Source organism: Phyllopteryx taeniolatus, chromosome 6, assembly GCF_024500385.1.
Source record: "Phyllopteryx taeniolatus isolate TA_2022b chromosome 6, UOR_Ptae_1.2, whole genome shotgun sequence".
In the NCBI taxonomy this organism is placed as follows: domain Eukaryota; kingdom Metazoa; phylum Chordata; class Actinopteri; order Syngnathiformes; family Syngnathidae; genus Phyllopteryx; species Phyllopteryx taeniolatus.
Window position 1 is genome coordinate 31,729,350 of NC_084507.1, and position 20,089 is coordinate 31,749,438.

The 20,089-nt window shown below is 46.1% G+C and overlaps 1 protein-coding gene across 3 annotated transcripts; it reads right to left on the bottom strand.

The window, feature by feature from the left end:
- Nucleotides 1-1,027: 1,027 nt before the first annotated feature.
- Nucleotides 1,028-18,664, bottom strand: LOC133480043 (S-phase kinase-associated protein 2-like). Of its 3 annotated transcripts, XM_061777691.1 has the most exons (10): nt 18,476-18,663; nt 18,182-18,391; nt 14,961-15,075; nt 12,718-12,861; nt 11,098-11,232; nt 7,377-7,475; nt 7,158-7,285; nt 6,404-6,455; nt 5,224-5,328; nt 1,030-5,151 (listed from the first exon to the last, which is right to left on the bottom strand). In XM_061777691.1, the coding sequence occupies exons 2-10, from the start codon at nt 18,300-18,302 to the stop codon at nt 4,914-4,916; spliced, it is 1,137 nt and encodes a 378-aa protein (XP_061633675.1). In that variant the 5' UTR covers nt 18,303-18,391; nt 18,476-18,663; the 3' UTR covers nt 1,030-4,913. The 3 variants fall into 3 exon arrangements, with proteins under 3 accessions (XP_061633676.1, XP_061633675.1, XP_061633677.1); XM_061777692.1 differs by lacking the exon at nt 7,377-7,475 and having other exon boundaries at nt 1,028-5,151; nt 18,476-18,664; XM_061777693.1 differs by lacking the exons at nt 1,030-5,151; nt 5,224-5,328 and adding an exon at nt 5,335-5,870 and having other exon boundaries at nt 18,476-18,664.
- Nucleotides 18,665-20,089: the final 1,425 nt, after the last annotated feature.

Below are 20,089 nucleotides of genomic sequence, written 5' to 3' on the forward strand. Positions count from 1 at the left end.
CGAGGGCCAGGCCGCCGGCCCTGCCGGGCAGAGAGGTCACGTCGCCTCACACCCGCCCCCAACCGGAAGTGCGTCGCCGCCGCCACCACCGCGCTCACGTGGAACAGCTGGCGGCTGTGGCCTCCACACACAAGAATAATTCATGTACGTGTGACCTTTCAAGGTCGCTGAGCATGTTTCCCCGCGAACTTTCCAGGTTTAAACTTGAACTTGAACTTTACGCTTTTGGGCTGATCTTTCGAACATTTTGTCTTCTGTCACAATACGAGCACAAACTCTCACAACGGCGACCTCAGCGCTAACATTTTGGAACCATCAAATGAGGAAAAACGGCAAACGAATCATTTGTTTACACATCTGCAACTAAGAAAGGCGACGCCAACTTGCACGCCTGCCCGCTAAAAAGGGCACCTGTGACGTCGGTGCCGGTAAACGCTCGGATTTCACTTGACCGATGAAAACGTCCACGACAGCCAATGAGGAAATAACGCCGTCGAGCTCAATGCTGCCCAACAGATTGTGGCTCGACACTTTTTTCTTGTCCTGTTTAGCAACAGGCACTTGACGAAGAAGTTACGGTCAAATAATCTTTTTGTGCCGGTGCAGAGCAAGCTGTTGCCCACGGCGACGGGCACAAAGTGTCGCTGCAGCCACCCGTCGGGCATCACGAAGCAACCGTAGCAGATCGCGCTGCCTGGGAGGGGGGGGGAAAAAAACGGGGGACAAGTTAGATTGTGGAGGAGTCACATGCTGCTTCACCAAATCGAAAGACTTCTCGAAACATCCCATCGTGTAATAGCGCGACGTGGCCAATAGGAGCGACAATGAGTCTCTTCAATCAAATTTAAGACCTCCTTCACTGTTACAAGCAGACAATTACATATTTTTCATGTTATTATATTATCATATTTTTTATTGTATATATTTTTATATTCATCTGAATACTACACATTAGAAAAACAGATGTTATAGTTTTTGATAACTAGTAAGACGAATAAATCTCAAATACTACTCTAAATTACATTTCAAAAATGAACAGCAATTTTTTGGGGGTGGGGGGGGGGGGATATTTGTGCAATTTAAGACAAAGCTCTGCAGGCACTTCAAAATATATACTGCATGTTTGACTTTTACCACACAACACACAAAGTGCGTTTGACCCACAACCGCCCGAACTTTTGATCGCAACATCAAAGACGTCAAAGCCAATCAAAAGTGCACAAGCTTTCATCAACAATTTTAAAAAGACATTTGCAGATTTGCAATGTCGGTGACGCCCAGCGAAAGCCGTACCAATACAGTCAAATACAAATCGATTTTCACTGCAACACTTTATTCTATTGATCATTTCCTATCTACGGAAGCGCATCGTGGAGAGTCTCTGTCACCGAAACGCACGAGTGGAGTCAGCGAACGGGGCGATCGGCCATTGCCAGAAGTCACTCTCTCGCCTCTTTTCTTGACAATTGCGCCATGTTTTTGCGGTTCATTAAAAAAAGATAATGTATGTGGAGCCTCAAAACCTGATACAAGGTTGTTTCTTTGTGGGGCAGCGCGTCATCGGGAGACATTCGGCGCTCAAAACAGTTCAGCAGCTGAAACCCCAACTTGAAAGTCTGGCTCCCAGTCAGCTCTAGAATAGACTTGAAAGTTCTGCTACTGGTCTGTAAATCATTTCATGGTTTACACTGTAGGTCCTGAATATATGAAACAAAAGCTCGTGGAATATAGAGCCAGTAGGGCTCTGAGATCTGCAGTCTCAGATCAGATCAGATAATGGAGCAGAGAGTCCAATGCAAACAGGATTTAGCTCTTAGGCTGCATGCAAATGGAATAAGTCAAGTAGTAAGAAACCAAGTCAGCCCCAAGCGGGAACCTTTGTAAAACCAGGTTTTCTCATCCTTATGAGTATTTAAGATTGGCTGGCAACCAGTTCAGGGTGTAACATGACGTGGCAAGAAGGCGTTATTGGCTCAAAACATGATCATCACGATCCAAACTTGTTTGGTTACTAAAACCAAGCAACCGACTGTCGCACCTCCGATCCCGCCCCGAAACAGTCGACGCGTTCTATAGAGTCGCTGCTGAGAAGCATTGCGGCGTGCCCGCAGTCTCGCCCAGGCTGTAGAGGCTGAGCGCGCCGTAGGCGAAGTAGCAGCAGGTGTGGCGCCCCTCGGACGACATGGCGCTGCAGGTGTGCGCCGCGCGGGAGGTCAAAGGGTACACGCACAAGATAGAACAGGACAAGGACGGGAGAAGAAGCATGCAGGACCGGAGTCGCGAACCCGGCTGTACAACTGAAGTGTGGTGGGGTTAATTATGTAAATTACAAAAGTCTAGCGGGCGAGCGTATAAGTGAGGGTATACACAAGTGATTTGCATATTCATGAGTTATTTGTCGCAATAAGTGCGTGGCCCCACCCCCAGTGAAAAGAGCCCCTGGGGTGCGCGTCTGCGGATACATGCAAGTGAATTGACACCGTTTCGCATGCACAAAGACTGACAGATGTGTCCTGTAATGGCTGTGGCCGAGGACCCCGCCCGATCAATCGAGGGGCGGGATCGGGACCAGGGGTCCGCCCGAGAGGAGCCCGGCGGACGGGACGCGTCCCACGCCGAGGGACCCGGGGGCGGGCCGCGGGGACCCAATGCCACACCCCCAGCATTGTGGCTGATTGCTATTTTTGAGACGTGAGCGATCTATTCGGGGATTTAGCGTATGGTTACAATCACCTCCCATAATAATTGTAGAATTGGCTGACAAGTTTAACAAGTGTGAAAAGAGCATGTGGAAAAAGGCTGGATCATCGTTATTTGGAGCGTATTATACATTGACAATTGTGTAAAGCTTGTTAAATATTGCAGCCTGCATCATTATCTATCGGCCTTCTGGATCTGCTGCTGTACTATTTATTGTAAAAAGTATCGTCTTTTATGGACTAGTATTGAGACTCCTCTTTGTCTACAGTTATAGAAGGCAGACGTAACCTGAATGAAATTAGAGGCATTGCCATATTAAGGTGCGTTTCTTGTAATAGGTTTATTGGTATAACCCATCATCTTAATTCTCTTTGCCTGTGATCGAATGTTAAGTGTGACATATCACAATCATAATCGTGATTTTAAATAGATAATCACATTGAATTTAATGTAAATTTAGATTTAAATAGATAATCATAATTTTAAATTGATTTGGTACCATGCTTTCTTAGTTTTCTTTGACAGTTTTGACGAAGGTTATTTAGAGGGTGATAAGAGACGCTATATTTCGGTACTGCAAAGTCACGACATTCGGATAGATCACACCAAACAGTAGGGAACATCAAACAGTTGGCCGTAACCACGCTCGTTTGCCTTTTGTCGCGGTAATCCTCATCAACGGGTACAAAATTTGATGCCTCTCGTTGATTTCCTTGGGGAACTGGTCGTTCCCGACCTTTGGATTTTACAAACACTTTTTGCTCATGTAAGTGTTCAAGCTTTGCAATGATGGGACGTGGTCGGTTTCCTGGGCGAGGGCCTCCCAATCGGTGGACACGGTGAAAAAATCATCTTGTCGACTGTATCTACGTCATAAACTTTAGATATTCAAACATGGCACGAAATTCTGGGTCATTGTAATTACGAGGATGTGTCAAAGCTTGAGCGTGTGACAAAGGGAATGAAAATTAAGGGTAAGATTGTGCAAGCGTCACAGTGTAGATTAGATTTACCAAAGGGCACCTTTGGTCAACAGGGAGCCCGATGAGCGCCAAGGCCACATTCAAGTTCGTGCACACAGATTTGGCTGGCCCTATAGAACCAGAAGCAAAAGATGGGATTCGGGCCACATCCGGCCCGCCAAAGATTGGTACAGAATTGCCCAAATCATGGCGGCATTCATTTGACCTTCTCCTGTAATGCCCAGTGGTTCCACCAGGTAGCGCAGTAGGTAGTGATACATTTGACTTGCTCTGAACCCTTCAACCATGAGCGGACCAACAAAAAAGTCGACAGTGCAGCCATGCAGTCGCCAAGGTCAAACATTTGGGCTCAGGCTATGAAGGATGAAATGGATTCCCTTCAGGAAACTACTGCCCACACTGCCAGAGCGTAACCATACAGTGGGCGGCAGGTGGGTTCACACAATCAAAGAAAAACCAGATGAGACATGTGGCAAAAGGCTACAATCAGGTGGAAGGAAGAGATTACAAGGGAGACATTGTCCCAACTGTAAACATGACATCTGTACGTACTTTGATGCAAGTGGCAGCTCAATATGATATATTACACATCAGATGGATGTTAATATTTGCATGCTCAAAACATTTACTTGGTATTGACTTTTCACAGAACAAGGGGAGCACAAAAATACCGGAAAGATTTGGCAGGTCTGACTGCAAAGCAAGGCTGGCACCTTGTGAGCAAAAACAAAACATTGACAATGCCAGTACACCTGTTAATACCCAGTTTGATATATGTGATGACATATCATATAAGACCTGCCTTCGTTGGATCGTCAGTAAACTGTCACACAATGACCTGAAAGAACCAAATGAACAACAATGACTAAACATGTTCTACGATACTCCCAACGGAACAATGATCAAATATTGTGTTACATGAAGAGAGAATCATCTTGAGCTTGAAGCATATTGCGATGCTTCATGCTTACTCTTCTCCACGCTCCTTCTAATTTGTTGTGTCGAAGCATTTAGATGACGTTCCCGACCATGTACTGCAGTTTTGCAGACTGCAAAAAACTTACCCGCAAATTTTTTTTCCCCCTGACAAAAACTTCCGATCAGCATAAAATGTTAATTATCGGCGGAGACCGATCAAAGCGATCAGATCGGCGTAAAGTCTAAATTTCTAGAGAAGCAATTTCCATCCATCCATTTCCTGAATGGCTTCTCTCGCGGGCGTGCTGGAGCCTATCCCAGCCATATTCGGGCGAGAGGCCTTGATGTGAACCTCAATCGAATTGTTCTGTCCCACATCCTGAGGTCGCCAACACTTTCGCGTGGCTGCTTGGGGGAGGCGATGACAAATGAAGGGAAGAGGTTGACGCAAACGCTGGGGTTTGCCTCCTCCAAGGAGGACATCTCTCTGATATGTGCAGCAGGGATCACCCTTAAGTACTTCAGCGAGGGGAATGTCTTTTTGATGTCACTGTAACACAACGCAAGTCAGTCACCACGGCTGCTCAAAATGAGAGCCGTGTGGAAGGCAGGTGGAACCTACGTGATGGCGGCAAGGTCAAGGCCAAGGCAGCCGTTCAGGGACAGGTGCACCAGATCTTTGAGCTTGGAGAGCACGGCCAAGAACCCCATGGTAATTCTCCAGTTACTGGAATGCATGAACACAGAGGCACAACAAATTCCAGTACGTGGGCTGCACCACTACATCTTAGTCAACATGATGCGACAGCAGACTTCAGATTTTCTCATGTGGGACAGCGGTGGTCCGGGCTTTGCATACATGTTCAAACTGAAGTCACTGATGGTGTAGTGGTACACTTTGGGCAGCGTGGGTTCAGTTCCCACTCGTGACGGTGTGAACGTGAGTGCGAAGTGTCGTCCGTGTCTATATGCGGCCTGCCACTGACTGGCGACCAGTTCGGGGTGTGGTCCGCCTTTCGCCCAAAGTCAGCTGGGATTGGCTGCAGCGCCCGTGCAGCCCTGAACTGGATAAGCGGTGTTGAGAATGGATGGATGTTAAAATGATCTTTTGAAAAATTGTCCCTCTTTGGCCCTCGGTTATGCCTCTAAATGAATTATTATTTTCAAACTTCGGCTGCATGTAGAGACAGAAGGCGTGAGACGTCGCAGCCTCGCTGTCGGTGCGGCAGCAGCCTGGCGCAGACTTTTTCATTTGGCCGGATTATTCACCTTCAGGTAACAGCAAAATAAAAAAATAAAAAATAAAGAATTGGGACAGCTCTTCAATATAAACAACTGAAGGGCGTGGCTTTTGGTCAGGTATCGTGAAATGAGGCTGCAGCTTGCTAGCAGTTTGAAATCTGCAGTCTCAGATCCAGATTTACATACATCACATGCAACCAAATGCTAAAAGGTTGCAGCGTAGCGGTACACGCCGCCGCCTTTCGTACGCGGAACTTGCCGCGGCGACCCCCGACTGACGGGACGGGCCGAAAGTCAAATGCTGACATCTTGTCTCCATTTGTCTTTTGACTGTGAAAACAAGTTACATCTCATTGTTCCAATGCTTCTGGAGGGGAGGGCGTGGCAAGCCACCAACAAAATAGTTTTGCTATTTTGGGATTTTTGCAGTTTGGCCAAAATACTCCTTTGCATTAACAAGAACCGGTAGTGTGTGGCTGTTTGATCTTCTCATTCAGTGAATATAGACGCGAGGCTGCAAATACTTGGCGTGAAGGCCTCAGGATGAACGCAAAACGTACTTGAAATGTAGCATGCAAACATCAGGACATCTCTTCACAAAGGCTTTCAAATCTAGAAAGAGAGAAAAGAGTCAGCTCAAAAGTGCACCATCCATCTTGTTTTCAACAAGGAGACCACTGGAGCGGACAACGTGAACCGCTGTCACAAAAATCAACGCCGCCGTTTTTCACATCTTTTGGTTAGGGGTACGGCACGGTACACAAAAAGGTCACGCTCAACACATTTAAACACCCGCTAACGTCACAATGACGCCGGTGGAACGACTTGACAGTTTTAAGTCTTTGATTTCAGCGTAAAGAAATTATATTGGGTGATTGGAACTCTTTTCAATATCTTGTTTTTCAGTAAAAGCTGATCCATAGTTATTGTCATGCGACGCGGGTGTGAGCTCCGATATAGTCCCAAATTGTTGATACCTCCTTGTTTAGAAATAACTTCAGCCAGTTCTACCAGAAGAACGTGCATTAAGACATCAAAGTGTGCCCCAAAACACGAAAAACACAACTTCCCCCTAAAGTTTTGTGTGTTTTGTGTTATTTGGGGCTACAGTGTCTCTGTGCCTTCCGGTCCCACGAGCGAAAAGGACGGGCACCGCCGCTCGGCCCCTTCAGCCCCCCCTTTGCCTTTGCTCCCCGAATTTCAAGGGAGGAAAAATTGTCCCGGCGCCACGGCTAATGCTCTCTCAGCTTGTTCACGAGACCCTTTTCTGTGATGTGCCAAATTGACGTAAACGGACAGATCTCCTTTACTCACCATCTAGCGAGGAGTAGCAATATTTTCCACTGAGGTCGAGGGCTGTAACAGTGGAGCTCACATTATTGAATATGCTTTTCACGATGTGACGGTTGAAGCGGCAGCCTGACATGTTCAAATGTTGTATTCTGCAGGAAGGAGACAAAACAAGTAAATGAAGATGAAGATTGCGTTTTGCCTGCGGCGGAAGGTCGGTGGAGAGCCGGACGAAGGAGGGACCTGGAGCAAGATCGTAACATGCGAGCGAGGGAGGGCGCAGTGAAGCCGTAGCATCCACTCAGGTTGAGCTGCCGTAGGTGCCGATTATAGGACAGACCTCTGCAAGAGAAATTCCAAGTGTCAACATCTCACCGTTTCAAAAACATTATTGATGCGTAGTCTACGGTTCCATTTCGAAGAGAAAGTGCATGCCTCCAATTTTCGAACTGTTCCTCCACTTGCAGATCACAATGTCATCTGCGAACACCACGGTCCACGGGAATTCCAGTCGAACCTCATCTGTCAGCCTATCTGTCACCACTGCAAACAGGAAGGGGCTCAGGGCTGATCCCTGATGCACTCCCACCTCCACCTTCAATTCCTCTGTCACACCTACAGCACACCTCACCGCTGTTTTGCTGCCCTCATACATGTCCTGTAGTATTCGAGCATAGTTCTCTGCCACGCCAGACTTGCGCATGCAGTACCACAGTTCCCCTCTGGGTACACAGTCATAGGCTTGCTCTCGATCGACAACCCCGATTCCAATGAAGTTGGGACGTTGTGTTCAACAAAAATAAAAACAAGAATACAATGATTTGCAAATCATGTTCAACCTATATTGAATTGAATACACTAAAAAGACAAGATATTTAAGGTTCAAACTGATCAACTTGATTGCTTTGAGCAAATAATCATGAACTTAGAATTTTATGGCTGCAACACATTCCAAAAAAGCTGGGACAGGTGGCAAAAAAGAGTGAGAAAGTTGAGGAATGCTCATCAAACACGTGTTTGGAACATCCCACAGGTGAACAGGCTCATTGGGAACAGGCGGGTGCCGGGATTGGCTAGAAAAGGAGCTTCCCTCAATTGCTCAGTCATTCACAAGCAAACATGGGGCGGGGCGAAGTTCACCTCGCTGTGAACAAGTGCGTGAGAAAATAGTCCAACAGTTTAAGGACAATATTCCTCAACGTACAATTGCAAGGAATTTAGGGATTTCATCATCTACGGTCCATAATATCATCAAAAGGTTCAGAGAATCTGGAGAAATCGCTGCACGTAAGCGGCAAGGCCGAAAACCGACATTGAATGCCCGTGACCTCCGATCCCTCAGGCGGCACTGCCTCAGTAACAGACAGCCGAAGCTGTACATCAAGCAAGAATCGACAACGCTTCGACAATTAGTGTCCCCAGTTCCCAAATGTTTCTTGAATGTTGTTCAAAGAAAAGGTGATGTAACACAGTGGTAAACAAGATCCTGTCCCAGCTTTTTTGGAACGTGTTGCAGCCATAAAATTCTAAGTTAAGATAATATAAGATAATAACAATAACGTTTATCGATTTGAACATTAAATATCTTGTCTTTGTAGCGTATTCAATTAAATATAGGTTGAACATGATTCGCAAATCATTGTATTCTTGTTTTTATTTATGTTTAACACAACGTCCCAACTTCAATGGAATTGAGGTTGTACAAAGACAGGAAGTAGCTCCTTCTGACCTTCTCTCCACTTTTCCATCAACACCCTCAAGGCAAATAACGCATCTCTTTCTCGACATGAAACCATACTGTTGCTCACTAAGACTCACTTCTGTCCTGAGTCTAGCCTCCACCACTCTTTCCCATAACTTCATTGTGTGGCTCATCAACTTTTTTCCTCTATAGTTCCCACAGCTCTGCACATCACCCTTGTTCTTAAAAATGGGCACCAGCACACTTTTCCTCCATTCTTCAGGCATCTTCTCACCTGCTAGAATTCTTTTGAACAAGCTGGTCAAAAACTCCACAGCCACCTCTCCTAGATGCTTCCATACCTCCACAGGAATGTCATCAGGACCAACTGCCTTTCCAGTTTTCATCCTCTTTAATGCCTTTCTAACTTCCCCCCATACTAATCATTGCCACTTCCTGGTCCACCACACTTGCCTCTTGAACTCTCCCTTCTCTCTCATTTCCCTCATTCATCAACTCCTCAAAGTATTCTTTCTATATGTTCAGCACACTACTGGCACCAGTAAACACATTTCCATCTCTATCCTTAATCACCCTAACCTGCTGCACATCCTTCCAACCTGTATAGATCCTTTTCTCCTCCTTTACATACCTGGCATACATGTCATCATATGCCTACTTCTTCGCTAATCTCTTTCCTTGTATGATTTCCTTTACGTTGGGGTTCCACCACCAAGTCTCCTCCTCCCCTTTCCTGCCAGAAGATACAAGGACTCTCCTGCCTGTCTCTCTGATCACCGTGGCTGTAGCGGTCCAGTCTTCCACCACATGGCTCTTGTAGGTCACTTTATGTTCCTGCCTTTTCTGGAAGAAAGTGTTTACTCCAGCCATTTCCATGCTTTTTGCAAGTCCACCACCATCTGTCCCTCCAAGTTCCTTTTCCACCGGCGCCCTCCAGGTTAACAGCGCCAGGGTTGGGCGTCGTTAATCCCCGCAGGCCATGACCGATCCGGTATGGAATTATTTTTATTTGTTTGGCAAAGTTTTAAGCCGGATGCTCTTCCTGACGCAACCCTCTGCATTTATCCGGGCTTGGGACCGGCCTACAGTTGGCACTGGCTTGTGCCTCCCATAGGGCTTCATTGGGAGGGCTTCATTGGGAGAGCAACATCTCCATCCTGAAAAAGGCCCAGCAGAGGGCTTCTGAGGAAACACCGCCTGCCACAGGAACTGTTGATGCAGTTCTACATGGCAGTCGTGGAATTGATCGTGTGTTCATCCGTCGCAGTCTGGTTTGACGTTGCCACAAAAAAGGACAAACTCCGACTGCAACGGACAATCGGGGCTGCTGGAAAAATCGTTGGTACCCGCCTACCGACCCTTGACTAAGACAAGAGCATGCAAAATCCTCTTGGGAGCCTCCACATCCTGGTCAGAAACTCCTTCCAGCTCCTTCCCTCAGCTAGGCGCTATCGAACAATGCAAACTAAAAGTAGCAGACTTCCCAACAGCTTCTTCCGTCTTGCCATTAACTTCAACAGTTGATTTACAATTCCAAGTAAAATTTTGTCTTGATATTGTTGTCACAGCTCTGTCGGACCAATTACACATTACTCGTGCACTCACTGTAGTCGTCTCGCCGCTCTGCACGACCTGCAAATATCTGTTGTTGACCAATACTGGCCACTCATGTGCTTGAGAAATATCTGCACCATTTGCACATTTGACAATGTTCCAGATTATCGCACAACTAGTCACTTTGAACTGCATATAGCACAATATTGCACAATGGTCACTGCACCTGACTATTTGTCATTTCAAACTGCTCTAAATTGCCAGAGGACTTGGCATCATTTGCACAGTCAATTTTTTTTTACTGCATTACCACATTACTGGTAACCTTTTATTGCTCAGTGACTGTTTTTATGTTTTTTAAGGCTCAAAAGTATTCACTGTCAATCGACTGTCGTCGTACTAGAGCGGCTCCAACTACCGGAGAAAAATTCCTCGTGTGTTTTTGACATACTTGGCAAATAAGAGATGATTCTGATTCTGAACTGTATCTTGTGTTTGCATACCAGGTTGTCATTGCATGGTCACTTGAGTTTTGGACAGGTATACATAGCGGGTGTTCTATAGATCATTCTTAATCTAATGCCTCACCTTAGACGCCATGTGCAAATGTTGAGTTCCAACCATTTTAGGCATACAGCATCGCTTTCAAATACAACCTGTAGCAAGATGTTGCTGCCTACAAATAGGTGCAGTGAGGAGAGAACTAACAGGAGAATTGCGCAGGAGAGCTTCATGCCAGACAGACTGAGACACTCCAAACGAGTACAGCAACCGATGATCCTCTCAAGGGTGGTTGTCTTGATTTCGGTCATGGACAGGTCCATTTCAGTAATCTTCAGTCTGCTGCGAGAACAACATGCAACAATGTTATTTCAAGTATAGACAACTATGTGACAATTACAGTCCACTTGCAGATCAACGGACAAAACAGAAAATCCGGATTACTCCCTTAGTTTGGTCATGTTTAGCCAGATGCTGATGGCAAATGTTCAATTATCATCCATCCATCCATCCATTTTCTGAGCCGCTTCTCCGTGCTGGAGCCTATCCCAGTTGTCATCGGGCAGGAGGCGGGGTACACCCTGGACTGGTTGCCAGCCAATCGCAGGGCACATACAAACAAACAAACCATTCGCATTCACAGTCACACCGACGGGCAAATTAGGGTCACCAATTAATGCATGTTTTTGAGATGTGGGAGGAAACCGGAGTACCCGGAGAAAACCCACGCAGGCACGGGGAGAACATGCAAACTCCACAGAGGCGGGGCCGGAGATTGAACCCGGGTCCTCAGAACTGTGAGGCTGACGCTCTAACCAGTCGGCCACCGTGCCGCCGTTCAATCATCAATTTAATTAATGGGTAGCGGTGGTTGGAGTGGTCTACTTTTTACAGAGAATTTGGTTCCATTCATGACTCTTTCTTGCCTTCTTTCGTTTTCAAAATTCACCGGTGCCGTGGGAAGTTACTTTTCGTGCCAAAATGCGGTGTTCCTTTGCGTACCCTTCAAAATAAAAAGACTACAAGCTTAAAACAGGAGGTCAAGTTCAAACCATTTGACATGATAAAACAGTCCCAAATAACTATTTTAACAATACTATATTTAACTGCTAGCTGAAACATTCATGAATGAGAATTAAGTCAATTGGTTTTGTTCCGCACACATTGCCTTTTAGTTCATAGGTTTGATATTGACACTGGTTATAAAGAACCTCGAGTCAAATGTTCATTTTAGTCTATGCTGCGGGCAAGAAAATGGATGATCATGATTTGGACACCCTCTAGTTAAGCCATGCAAACTTTTTTGACCCAGCCCCGTAAAAGATTGTTCGGAACCAGAATCAAAATGAGGAACCGGAATTGCTTTGCAGAGTTGTGTCATCAGCAAATAAGACACATGAGAAGATTTTGAAAATATTGCAGAGATCATTGATGTATATTATCAATAACCTGGGGCCCAGCACAGATCCTTGGGGGACCCCGTTGTGATCTTTCATTTATTGGAGTATTCATCATTAAATTGCACATACTTAACTTTTAATCCAACTGTATGCCAGACCTCGAATGCCATCTCTCTTATGTTTCCATTAGTATACCATGATCAATACTGTCAAATGCTTGTTTGTTTTTTGTTAGGTCTACAAAGCCACCAATTGTGAATTCTCTGTTATCTACGTGACAGCCACTTGCTCGTTCACCTTCCGAACATTTGTCTCGTCCTCTCCGCAACATTTTTAACTTCCCCTTAACAGCGAAATATATGGCAACTGCCCATAACAAAACACGGGCCAAACCTGCACACTTGGCCACATTAATGCCTGAACTCACCACATGTTCCTTAAGTATCTGTTGTCTATGTGCACGCCAGGGAAGCTTAACCTGCGCACACCCGTCTTCAGCACCTGCTCCAGCGCTAGACCCGTATTGATCACCCCCTGCAAGTCCACACTGTGCCACAGCGATTCATCAAACCTAGAACACACACGCAGGGAAGCGTGAGACCATCGTCAGTGATTCTCAAAGGTTTGGGCTTCCTTTTGTGGCATGCAAGACAATCACTGAGTCGGGACAGTTGAGCTGTATTTCACTTTGAAATTCAATACAGTTGCATTTGATGTTTATTTTGGGACGAATGACTTTTTTATGCAATACATTTGAATGGAATGATTTAAGTACAGTTTTTTTCTTTTAAAACTGTGTTCATGTTCAAAGTCTGCATAATGTTACAGTGGATTACAATCATACTTTGTGTTCAATCTACTTTTTAGGAATGAAAACTTCGTCGGCCTCCTACACTACTTTAGTAATGTTGGTTATGATCAGTGTTGCCTCAGTTACCTTGAAAAAGTAAGTTACTTTACTGATTACTTCTGTTTAAAAGGAACTTCGTTACTTTACGGATAACTTGATTTCAAAAGTAACTTAAGTTATAAAAAAGTTACTTTTTAGTTACTTTCAGCAGCTGCCAAATGGCAGGAATATCACTTTTCCGCAGTCCAAAAAAACCGCAAGAACTTAACCGTACCCCTTACTTGGTGACAACATTACGCAACTGTTTAAGTCGCAAGTCCGTGGGTGATTGACGGGGGGGAGAATCACTTACTTACGTGACGTCAGCCGTGCAGCGTGTTCAACCGGCTCACAGTCCAAGACCAAGGTCAAAGTTCTCACTTTTCATTGTAAATATTATTTAAGCCAAGTATTGTAAGTCCTTCAGCGAGTCCGTCATTATTGTATGACGCGCACTTCGGTATGAATAATTAACCCACAATGCATTGCGAGTTTAACACGCCAGTAAAACAGTTTTTCCATCCATCCATCCATTTTCTGTATCGCTTATCCTTACGCGGCTCTCGGGCGAGCCTATCCCAGCTATCTTCGGGCGAGAGGCGGGGTACGCCCTGAAGTGGTCGCCAGCCAATCGCAGGGCACATAGAAACAAACAACCATTCGCACCAATTTGGAGTCTTCAACCTACCGCGCCTGTTTTTGGGATGTGGGAGGAAACCGGAGTGCCCGGAGAAAAGCCAAGCAGGCGCGGGGAGAACATGCAAACTCCACACAGGCAACCCGCAACGTCCGAACTGTGAGGCAGATGTGCTAACCGGTTTTTCACCGTGCCGCCCTAAAACTGTATTCTTAATGTGTAACTAAAAAAGCAACAACAATCAATACACCCCCGGTAAATAACAAAATTAGTGGGGCGATAGTGAACAATTTTATGGTACTGTACCGTCACTGTGCATTGTACAATCAACAATCACCTCCCAGTCGCTTTCTTGGGTTTGTTTAGAAATACGCCGTCGACGTGACCTGTGAACTCACCAGCCTCAAATGAATCCTTGGTGACAGACATTGATGACTCAAAAGTAACTCTTGCTGGTTTGAAGACGTAACTGCAGTCGAAAGGTAACGCCAGGGAAAAGTCAGTCAATGTTGTGGGACATGAGTGTCTGTATGTATCATAAATTCAAAGTCTCCCAGATATACCACTCAAAGAATGTCTGGCAAATATTTCTTCATTCAATACGAACACAATGGGCTCTTTTTTCATAGCTTGCATAGCTGCACCGGAGCGCAAAAACTCGCGTATCTTGAGGGAAAAGTAACGCGTTACTTTGCTCGTAACTCAAAACGGCGGCATTTCGGAGTAACGCGTTTCCGGCATCACCGGTTATGATGGGTGCTACTTCAGGAAAGCCGGGTATTTTTTGAGGCAGTACTTTGTTAAAAGCAATCGGGTGGTCCTGCGACCGAATCCTGGCTCCTCACTGTCTCTGTGTCCCTGAGCGAGACGCTGAATCCTAATTTGACCCCAGTGGATCTGGCAGCAGTCGCCCATTAGGCCCATTGGGCACTGTGATAGTGTCGATAAAGTGCCATCTGTGTAAGCGCGGGCCATTTACCAGTTAGAATAACGAACTAACTCAAGTCGAGTTTCATGAAGGCCACGTCAGAATTTTGATCTGAAATGTGATTCTTCATCACAACAATGATCTCTTCATGCCGTGGCTGCCACGAGCCATGTAAAAAGCCCTGAAAAACGGAACCTTAAAAAACTCGAGACTCACGCCAAACGATGCCAGCGTCTGCAAGCGACCGATGTCCTGACGAGGTCCCGCAAAGGGAGGAGGAAGAAGATCCTGAGGATCAGCTCATCTTGAAGGTGGTCCCATGCTGGAACGCCTGCAGAAGGACATATTCAACACGTGATGAAAGCTTAACACCACTTGGCAGTTGAATGATTTAAGACAGGATCTGTTCCAGGGGCGATACTCAGTTCAGAGGTTTAGGGTAGTAGTTATGCAGACGATGTCATCTGGTTAAACATTGTAATGTAGTGGTGGTAGGGAAGAGTGTGGCTAGACAGCAAAGACCACGACTCTGGTGGTGGGGAGGAAGATGAAGACAAAGGCAGAGCTGAGAAAGGAAGAGTGTTGTGCGGCTTTTTGGGAAGAGGTGAGACAGGCTCTTGGTGGAGAGGAGGAGCTTCTGGAAGACTGGACCGCGACAGCCAAGGTGATGGGAGAGACAGGCAGGAGAGTACTTGGCATATTGTCTTGCAGTAAAGGGAAGGAGGAGACTTGGTGGTGGGACCTCACAGTACAGGATATCATATAAGGAAACAGATTAGCAAAGAAGAACCACAGAGGACCGAGGACAGGAGATGCGAAGTAGGGCAAAGGTAGAGGTGGCAAAGGCCAAACAAGAGGCATATGATGATGATATGTATGCCCGGTTGGACACTAAAGAAGGAGAAAAGGATCGATACAGGTTGGCCCGACAGAGGGATAGAGATAGGAAGGATGTGCAGCAGGTTAGGGTGATTAAGGATTGAGACGACTGGTGCCAGTAGTGTGCAAGATAGATGGAAAGAATACTTCGAGGAGTTGATGAATGAGGAAAATGAGAGAGAAGGGAGAGTACAAGAGGCAAGTGGCAATGATTAGTAAAGGGGAAGTTAGAAAGGCATTAAAGAGGATGAAAACTGGAAAGGCAATTGGTCCTGATGACATTCCTGGGGAGGTATGGAAGCATCTATGAATCAGAATCAGAATCATCTTTATTTGCCATGTCCAAAAAACGCACAATGAATTTGTCTCCGGTAGTTGGAGCCTCTCTAGTACGACAAAAGTCAGTCAATTGACAGAGAACACTTTGGAGACAGAAAGACATTGACAAAAACAGTCACTGCGCAATAAAGGGTTGCTAGTTATCTGGTAATGCCGGTACATTTTTTTTTTGACAATTGTGCAAAAAGATGCAGAGTCCTCGAGCACTTAGAGCAATTCGAATGACTAATATTGCAATAGTCCGGTGCAATGACCATAGTGCAAAGGGCGCCGAGACTTCAAGCGAGTAGTGCGATAATCTGGGACAACGTTGATTGTGCAAATGTTGCAGATACTCCTCAGTCAGTGTGCAAATGGAGCAGATGCTACTCTGGCATGAGTGGCCTGTATTGGTCAACAACAGATATGCGAATAGTGCAGCGTGGCGAGACTACTACAGTGAGTGCACCAGTAATATATATGCGTGCAAGTCCTCAAGGGTGGTTAGGGGGGGTACCGACAATCCTTGAAGCAGTTTTGATTGTCCCTTTTTTGTAGCAGCACAAAACCAGACTGTGATGGAAGAACACAGGACTGATTCGATGACCGCCGTGTAGAACTGCCTCAGCCTCGATGAGCCTTGGGGGACCCGAGTGCTGAGGTTGCCTCCTCCGACCCGAGTGCTGAGGTTGCCTCCTCCAGCCTCACCTGCTATGTCCTGCCCGTCAGGAAGCTGTAAATCCACTGGCAGATGGCAGGCGAGACGCTGAGCTTGAGAAGCTTGGAGGAGAGGAGTTCAGGGATGATGGTGTTGAACGCTGAGCTGAAGTCCACGAACAGGATCCTCGCGTAGGTCCCTGCACTGTCGAGGTGTTCTAGGATAAGTGCAGTCCCATGTTGACTGCATCATCCGCAGACCTGTTTGCTCGGTAGGCAAACTGCAGGGGGTCCAGCAGGGGACATGTGACACTCTTGAGGTGGTCCAACACGAGACGTTCAAAGGACTTCATGAGCACAGATGTCAAGGCGACAGGCCTGTAGTCATTTTGACCCAGGATTGTAAGTTTCTTGGGGACTGGAATGATGGTGGAGTGTTTGAAACAGGATGGTACTTCGCACAGTTCCCGAGATCTGTTGAAGATCTGTGTGAAGACTGGAGCGAGCTGGTCCGTGCAGACTTTGAGGCAGGATGGAGACTCATGGTCTGCCGCTTTGTTAATCTTTTGTTGTTTGAAGATACGTCTCACATCCTGTTCGCGGATGGTAAACGCAGAAGTCGGTGGTGTGATAGTGGTCGGTGGTGCGGCTGGGTGGGTGTGAAAGGACACTTTCAAATCTGCAGTCGAAGGTATTCTAGTCGTCGGCGAGTGTGCTATTGTTCTCAGCTTGGGGCGATCATCGCTTGTAATTTGTCAGCGATTGCAATCCATGCCAGACTGATTTAGAATCAGTCGTTAGCGCTAAACTGTTTTTCCAACTTTGCTGCATAGTTCCTCTTTGCAATGTTAATTTCTTTAGTCAGCTGGTTTCTAGCTCGATTAAACAGGGCCCTGTCCCCGTTTTGATATGCGTCCTCCTTAGCTTGGCGAAGTTGCTTCAGTTTGGCAGTGAACCACGACTTCTTGTTGTTGAACGTGCAAAATGTCTTTGTTGGGACACACACCTCTTCACAGAAACTGATATAGGATGCGACAGTGTCCGTATAATCATCCAGGCTGCCAGCTGAATTTTCAAAGACACTCCAGTCTGTGCAGTCTAAACAGCTTTGAAGTTCCATCTTTGCTTCATTTGTCCACTTCTTCACTGTTTTCACTGTAGGCTTCGCGCAACAACAAAAACAAAGTGCCATTGCCGTTCCAATACTTGTGGAGGGGACTGTGGATGTCATAATATTCGATCCTGCAGGTATCAATTTACTTGTTTTTCCGAAAATGACTTGAGAATCACAGCAAAATATTTTGCAGCTCTAACGAGCCTTATGATATACAAAGCTACGGTATGCCAATGACGTCACACTTCACTCATCCAGTGCTACGAACGCGTAGAGCGTTTGATTTGACATTTGATATTCATTTCTTTATTTCTTAAAGCTAAACATGAAATCTTTTTGAGAAGATATTCAATAAGTCTTGGTGCAACTTTATCCTTAACTTCATAACTTAATCCTTTCATTTCATAGTTCTCAAACAGTGAGCTTGTTTGTATGATTAAATGTCTTTTTTTCCCTTTTTTTGTTTTACCTCCATCCTCTTTTGCATTGTCGTCTTCCGCTTTGTCAACGGGGAATTTTCTCTTTGGCCCTTTTCCACCTTCGGCAGATGTACGCCGGCGTTTCTTGCTGTTATTTCCTCTCTTCCCCATTTTGTTCGGCCTTCTTGCGTTGTTTTAAGGGCTTTTTTTGGTTTTGTAAACCAGGTGGCCTGCTACCAGATGCTGTCCCGGGAGAATCTCTATGGAGAGACATGCCAATAACCACATTAGCGTCTAACTTACGATACGAGCACTTAGTAGTTGAAAATGATTGACAGCTTTACCCTCCTCCCCTTTCAGTTGCAACTTCTTTCGTCCTCTGGTGCAAACGAGGACGTTTTGGGGTTAGCTTCAGTCAAGTCGTTGCATCTTCGGATGAACGCAGGATGGCGAAAGCAACAAGTATGTTCATCCACGCACGGACGGCAAATGTACGAAGGAGCTTTGCTCACATCAGTCTTGAAAGAACACAGCGTCGTCGAAGTCGCTGTCACAAAGGAATGCGTCCGACGCGACACGTCGTACAACTTCAAAGTCTGTACTGTACATCAGGAGCCGTAAGTGGAATTTTGCAGTCGAATCCTGGAAGAAGAAAAAAAAACCACACAAACGAGGGTCTTCTGTATATAAGTTACATCTACCAAGAAGAGGAAGAAGTTGAAGGCTTTTCTTCTTCTTTACAAACTTCAAAGCTTTGTACCGAAGCAGAGACTCGTCCAACCAATGTTTTAAACAGGGTTTTGTCTTGGAATATTTGCACTTGTGAGTACAAAAAAAATACAAAAATGAACTTCCCTAATACCACAACAACACATGAACAACAAAATCTAAAATCCAAACACACCGAACTTAATGGACTCAAATGAACAGGGTTAGGGTTAGGGAAACAAATTTCAATACTTAAGATAACACAAGGAAACACAAAATGCTGTTTTTAATTGAAGGTTTGTATGATTAAAGGAGGAAAACTATCTAACCCTTCACGGCCCTGTGTGAAGAAGTGATTGCCCCCCTTTGAAACGTAACATCATTGTGGTTAATCATATCTGACTTCAATTTCTTGAGTCACACCCAGGCCTGATACTGCCACACCAGTTCTCAATCAAGAAATCACCGAACTAGGACCTGCCTGTTCTTATAAGATTTAATTTCAAAAGTATGACTTTCATCTCTTCCCATGGGCTCACCACCTGTGGGAGGGCACATAGGGGTCTGGTGACGTGTGAGCTGGGCGGTGGCCGAAGTCAGGGACCTTGGCGATCCGATCCCCGGCTACAGAAACCGGCTCTAGGGACGTGGAATGTCACCTCTCTGGGAGGGAAGGAGCCCGAGCTGGTGTGTGAGGTCGAGAAGTTCCGACTCGATATAGTCATACTCGCCTCCACGCACAGCTTGGGCTCTGGTACCAGTCCTCTCAAGAGGGGTAGGACTCTCTTCCACTCTGGAGTTGCCCACGGTGAGAGGCGCCGAGCAGGTGTGGGTATACCTATTGCCCCCCGGCTCGGCGCCTGTACATTGGGGTACCCGCCTTCGGGTGGGGGGATGGGCCCTGAATGTTGTTTGTGCCTATGCACCAAACCGCAGTTCAGAGTACCCACCCTTTTTGGAATCCTTGGAAGGGGTGCTGGAGAGCGCTCCCGCTGGGGACTCCCATCGTTCTGCTTGGGGACTTCAATGCTCACGTGGGCAATGACAGTGAGACCTGGAAGGGCGTGATTGGGATGAACGGCCCCCCCGTTCAGAACCTGAGCGGTGTTCTGTTAATGGACTTCTGTGCTCATCACGGCTTGTCCATAATGAGCACCTTAAACCCTGTTTAAATCATTGGTTGGACGAGTCTCTGCTTCGGTACAAAGCTTTGAAGTTTGTAAAGAAGAAGAAAAGCCTTCAACTTCTTC